This window comes from Cottoperca gobio, chromosome 16 (genome assembly GCF_900634415.1).
Source record: "Cottoperca gobio chromosome 16, fCotGob3.1, whole genome shotgun sequence".
Lineage (NCBI taxonomy): Eukaryota > Metazoa > Chordata > Actinopteri > Perciformes > Bovichtidae > Cottoperca > Cottoperca gobio.
In genome coordinates this window covers 2487140-2493974 of record NC_041370.1, presented here as the reverse complement: position 1 = coordinate 2493974, position 6835 = coordinate 2487140, and the positions used below count along the sequence as shown (strand labels likewise).

The 6835-nt window shown below is 37.1% G+C and overlaps 1 protein-coding gene across 1 annotated transcript; it reads left to right on the top strand.

Moving 5' to 3' along the window:
• The first annotated feature begins 3122 nt into the window (after window positions 1-3122).
• On the top strand, window positions 3123-5535 carry LOC115021446 (fucolectin-1-like). The gene is made up of 5 exons (XM_029451906.1): window positions 3123-3186; window positions 3713-3998; window positions 4228-4382; window positions 4987-5269; window positions 5385-5535. The coding sequence occupies exons 1-5, from the start codon at window positions 3123-3125 to the stop codon at window positions 5533-5535; spliced, it is 939 nt and encodes a 312-aa protein (XP_029307766.1).
• Window positions 5536-6835: the final 1300 nt, after the last annotated feature.

The following is a 6835-nucleotide window of genomic DNA, read 5'->3' as shown; positions in this document are numbered from 1 at the left end:
CAGTCTGATGGAGTCAATGGAAAAGAGAGAAAAGCTATCATACCCCTAAAGACCGGGCGAGTCCTGTGCTCTCTATATGCATCTCGGTCGAACCATATCCAACCAATCAACAGAAATCAGATCATATTCAACACTATCCCATCACATCCTATCGGTTTACTCCCATGCACATGTATTTCACTTCCCTTTACTTGTGAATTTCATTTCAGAGATCATCCAAGTTCATGCCAAAAAGTATGCTAAAGATCATACACATCCATTTATCCCCGATAATATTGGTTCACGAGTATGAACAGTCACTTCTTGTAAACTTATGAGTCATAACCAACGATGCAACAGCCTGATGGTCATTACTTAAGATTATATTCAAACTTTCAATGTGTTTGTGTGATTGAGGTCTTTTGCAGCTCCTTAACTAATCACTGATTCTTGAGAATTTGGATAAAACAGGTTTTAAATTTGAAAAAAAAAATGATTTATTGTTAAGAAATCTAAAGGTATGTGTTTATAGAACAAGGTCTCAGCAATCGAGCAATATTTCTGGGCAACCTCCTGATTGTCATTTTTTCATAATTATGTGTTTTTCCTGTCATTGCTTAGTATCATGCAACCTTCATCATTAGCATTAAATATACAAAATAATAATTGTGGACATAAAAAAAAATCACATTTTTGATTTCAAATAGACATTTACTTCAATACATCAACTGCATTGGAGGAACATATTGTAGTTATATTAATTTAAAACAAAGAAAGTTCCATCTGACGGTGGTGACTGAGACCTGACGGTCGTGACAATGGCCTGATTATGTACATGTTATCCTTCTGTAAATATTAACAATGGTGAACGGCAAGATAAAAACTAGAGTACTGCAATGTTTTAAGCATGAATAAGACAGAAAACCTGACGGTTGTGACAAAAACTCACTTTTTGACATGTCATGCATGAGTTGTATACAGCAGCCATCTTGTTTTCTGTCTGTTGCTAGCTGCCTCTAGCCTTTACTTAAAATGCATACATTTATGTCATAATATAAATAATTATTTCTTTACAAAAGAGACAGTGTTGACACATCATGGTTGTGACAGTAGCAACATCAATAAATATGTAAGAATTCTTGATTATACATTTTAAATGAATGAGTTTTTTTATCGAATTGAAATGACAACCTCTTGTCTGGGGACAACTGATTTTCTGGGTATTGGGCGATCATATAATCATATAATTTATCAAATTAAAGACAAACATATGAAAAAATATTACATTTGTGTAAAAGACCCTCAGATGATCAACCCTGATTATTTTAAATGAGAAAATGTTGTTGCTTTTCAACGGAATTAGCACTTTCCTTAGTGGGACATGATTTATCCAAATGTGAGAAGAACAGCAGAAAACAGTGTCAGCCTCTCTCTGTGTGCAGCGGTTGGTGCACATTTGAAGACATCTTTGACACTACGAACGATTATATCTCTGACTTAAGTTACCGACATATCAAACACGCAGGAAAAGAAAGAAAACATCAGTATCTGTTAACGATGAAAAGGCTTAGTTGCAGATATTATTTTGCGTAATCCTAGAAACTTAAATGTCAATGTTTCAACATTTACATTTTTCGACTACTTCTCTGTTTCTCTCTGAAAACACAGAAACTCTACAGTTTACTTGTATACTTTCTATTATTATATTACTATTATATATTATATTATTTCTACTATTTTATCAATTTTAAGGTGAATTTACGCCTTATTCTGATGATGGGTCAACACATAACACCTATTGTGCCCATGTGACAATATAACCCTTAGCAACTTACAATAACTAGGCAATAATTCATATTAACGACTTGATATTCTAAAATATTATAATTAGTATTGATTATCTGAATGTGCAAAGTAACTAAAGCTGTCAAATAAATGTAGTGGGGTAAAAAAGAAGGCTACAATAGTTCCCCTTGAAATGTAATCAAGTAAAACTACATTTACAAATTTGTATATATATCTTGCAAGTCTATAACTGTAGTTTTTCAAAATATTTGAGGTTAGGCATTGACCTCGAATAGTTAAGGTTATAACAGCTCTCTCTGGCAGCGAGTCTCACAAGGGTTTTTCACAAGTTTTCCAAATCCTGGGTTACCATCTATACACGACCCTTGTAATGCTTCAGTGACTTCCTGTTTACAAAGTTTCCTCGCACTCGATTTGCACACTCCTAAAGTCTTCACTAGCAAAGACGTTTCTTTACGTTTAAGTAGTGAAATGCGATTTAGTAAATGACTTGTTTGAAACTAATGAACTTGGACTTGGATTTATGAATAACTTCTGATCTTGAGGAGCGTTCTTTCGTCAACATCTACTTTTAAGACCTTTATTCTTTCAGCTCATACTGTGCTTTTCAAAATAAACTACATTGTGTGTGTTCAAGGTGATGAAGGATGTCACCCAGGGCAGCAGTGAGGCTCATTGATGTGTTTTTAATAGTTTTTAAAACAATGGAGCTCCATGGCACAGAGGAAGAAGATATATCAGGCTTTGGTAATAAAAAACATTCTCATTAGGATCAATTCATCGTTGATTTTTGGTCTTTTCATTGGAATTCTAGACAATAAGGAACTTTAATCAATTCTTTGAAGCAGTAAATTGCATTTACTGTATGCTGCTTTATGGCAGCCTATATATATATTATCTACAATAACAAAGCTAGCACCCGACAAATTCAAGGAAACACTTTTTACAACGTCATAAGAAGTTGCTAATCTCTGATCGGCTTCAGTTGAACCGTATCTGCGGTGGGTAAATCATCGATTAATAACAACATGTGCCAGGATAAGATGTGCACATAAATATCCCTGTGTGGTCCACATCAGATCATATCAACACAACATAAACAGCGGCTCCTCGTCTTCTTCTGAGTTCATTTTGCAAGTCAAGGTATGTGGTTGTAGTAATAATAAGGTTAAACACTTGTTTCTCATTTGCTACCAGTTATTATTTTAAACGTTATTTAATTTGTATGCACTTTGGGTATCTAACATCTGGATCAAAAATTGTTGGTCAGTAATAATGATGTTTATTTCTTCAGTGTAATTATTGTAAAGAGTCTCTTGTCTGTCTCCACCAGAACAATGAAACACAGTTCACTTCTGCTTTTGCTGCTCCTTCTGCCGACGTGCGCAGCTGACACCTATCGTAAGTATGCTCTGGCTGTATCTGTGATATCTTTAAGTCCCCTGCACGCTGACATGTGTTTTGCTTTTTGTTGCTTCACTTGGATATTTGAGCTTCACTGTGCAGAATGATGTTTTTGCATAGTTTGAGTCTGTTGATCTCACATTGATTGCACTTAAATCAGCTGTAATTGATCGCTTTCAGTCAAACACACCGTGCACGACCACCTCTGCAGCAAACAGCAGACAGACACATTCAGAGAGCAGCTGCTGAACATAGTAGAGCATTTAGCAGCTAAAGAGACGGATATTTATCTCAGGAGTTTGTTTGAGATCAAAAACAAGTTAAAAGAGAGTGAATATTGAACTTACCTTCATCAGGTGGACATAAACACAACTCTTAATGAATGATAATCTGGCTCTGTAACTGCTACATGTGTAGATAAGCAAATGTTTGCAAAGTGTGTTGGCTGTCCCCAAGTGGCCAAACAAATAGGTTATTGCATGTTTGAACATGTGAATGTATGTTTCAATTCTCTTATTTGCAGAAAATGTGGCCTTGCGTGGAAAAGCGACCCAGTCAACGCGTCTTGCGGACCTGTATGGATTTGCCCAAAATGCCATCGATGGAAACCGTGATTCTAACTACCTGGCTGGATCATGCAGCCGCACTGCTATACAAACCAACCCCTGGTGGAGAGTGGACCTGCTGGAGTCCTACATCGTCACCTCCATCACCATCACCAACAGAGGAGACTGCTGTTCAGAAGATATCAACGGGGCAGAGATTCACATCGGCAACTCTTTACAGGACGATGGTGCTGCAAACCCAGTGTGAGTGATCGTAATGACTTCTGAAATACAAGGTTCCCCCAGGAAATATTTTTAGCACACTCGTGCCTCAATGACTCTGACACAGTTCATCTTATCATCTGTTAGATTTTCTGTGTGAAATGCTGCCTTTACTTTTCTTCTGGCAGGTTAAATATTATTTCTTCATATCACCTTTGAAGTACTGCAGTTCTAAAACAACTCTCCGCACTGCTTCCTCTCTCTCTTTCAGGGCTGGTGTCATTTCTCATATCCCAATAGGCAGGTCTTTAAAAATCACTTTTACCAAACGTGTGGACGGACGTTACGTGACTGTGGCTCTACCTGGATTAAAAAGGGTCCTTACACTCTGTGAAGTGGAAGTCTACGGGTACCGGACCCCAACTGGTGAGAGTTGAACTTGAGGCTGATGCCACACAGGATCTGATCTTCTAGCTCATACATCCGTCTAATTTTCTATCCAGCTGCAGTTCAAAGTGAATGAAGAAAACGGGAAAATGCATCCACTTCCTGTTAATACAGTAATAGAGATGATCTGTCCTTTGCAAAGTATTTGAGCTAAATGTGTCTTAACTCTAACATGCAATATAGTGAGACTCACCAGCTGGTTCCTTTTGAAGATGAAAACGTCTTTAAAATGATTCATATGTGATATAGATGGTAAAGAAGTTAATATTTGCACATTTTCATACATACTGTGGACACTGACATACAAAACAATTTACACACTTACTGCTGGCTCCTGGTGCATCCTTTTTTGCAAGTGGTGCAGTGATGAGCCAGATAAAGAACAGGGATGTTCACAACTTTCCATGACCTCTGCATCTCTTCCTGTAGTTTCTTCTTACCACTGGAAAGGGATATATATATATATATATATATATATATATATATATATATAGGATATACGATAGGATATACACAGATTGGCGCCACTTTGTTCTGCAGAGAAAAGTAACCATCAGTCCTGATGTTTGTGTCCTTTGTGCAGGAGAGAACTTGGCACTCCAAGGAAAAGCCACCCAGTCATCACTGCATTCTACAGGCATTGCATATAATGCCATAGATGGGAATCGTGCCAGCAACTGGAACCAGGCTTCTTGTACTCACACAAGCAATAACCTTAACCCCTGGTGGCGACTGGACCTGCGCAAAACACACAGAGTCTTTTCTGTTTACATAACCAACACTCTAGATTCGGTCCCTACCCGACTTAATGGAGCTGAGATCCGAATTGGAGATTCTCTTGAAAACAATGGCAACAACAATCCCAGGTAGTTTACAGTGTACAGTGTACAGTTTGGCATAATTTTGCTTTGTACCTTGAGATTACACATTTATTCAAATGATCCCTCCATGATTTAACAAACTAATTCCTTCTTCTGCTAGGTGCGCTGTGATCTCAAGCATCAGTGGAGGTTTCACTCAAGGCTTCCAGTGTAACGGGATGGACGGTCGCTACGTTAACATCGTCATTCCTGGAAGAACCGAGTACCTGATCCTCTGCGAGGTGGAGGTGTACGGCTCCAGACTGGATTAGGTCTGACGAGGTTTAAAATGTATAACAATGACGTTTTACATACTAATGTGGGACATAATCATGTTAAAATACATTAAAGTCACTCAATTTCAATTAATCACTTCCATCATCATCAGTGTGTTCAGGGAACCATCTCATTTTCAGTGCATTGTTATATGTTGTATTATTATTGGACCTCCTTCTTCCTCGTGTGGTTTCACACTTCATTGTTTATTAAATTAATATTTCATTCCTGAGAATGCAAAGTACACACATTATCTAATCAAACCAGGAAGTTGTGACTTATATGATCTGTGTCATCAAAATAAACATCTTTCTCTCTTTAGTGCTTCTTTAGATTTATTTTGTATTATGGACTTTTCTCACACACTCTGTCCTCATGGGGTTTCACACATTATCTAATCAGACCGGTAACTTTTACTGTTTTATCTCTGTGTTTATCTCACCAGGAAGGAAAAGTATATTAATTTAGGAGTTGACAGTAAACAGCCAAGTGCACGTGGTACAATTTGTCCAAACAAAGGGTAGCCTATAAACATAAAAAATAAAAAAGTGCATTTTTGCATTGTTGAAATCTATATTCAACTAATGTAATATAACCTGCAAATATATGTATAGTGTTCTTATTTGCTCGTTGCAAGAATAAAATAATGTTTCAAATACTGGAGCGTGTGTGTGAGAGTCAAGATGGCGCCATCCTGTGGCGCCACTACGCTACTGTAGTTTTAAGCAACCATTCCTCAAACAGTAGTAATTATTGCAGTGGGACGATTTTCACAGGTTGGTTGGTTTTGTGCAGCAGAGCACCAGGGCAGTATATGTGGCCCCAGGGTTCATTGTGTGGAAATGTTTGAAGCCAGTTGCACCAGCTGTTCGTATATTCAAACTTATCCTCATTCTAACTTAAATGATTACTAAGTGGAAGAAAAAAAAACAACACACCTACTTTTACCTTTAAAGCTTAATAGGAGATAATACATTTTATAAATTGTTCCATGTGGAATGAATAAATACAGGTTGAATGAAAACAAAGATATGACTTTTTTATATCATTTTAATTTATTTCAGCAAAGGTGACATAATATTCAATTGCAGGCCGTTCCAGGAAAAGTTCAGTATTTGAAATCTTCAACTCATAACAACTCTTAAACAAAATATTGTACTGTGACATTTTGACATGTCACAGTAGGAAAAAGCACTGGTGTAAATAATGAAGATAATTACGGCTGTATTTCAGTTCCTGGGTCCTGGTATTGTTCATACTGTTTATGATTTAACTGTGAAAGTTGAAAAGAACACA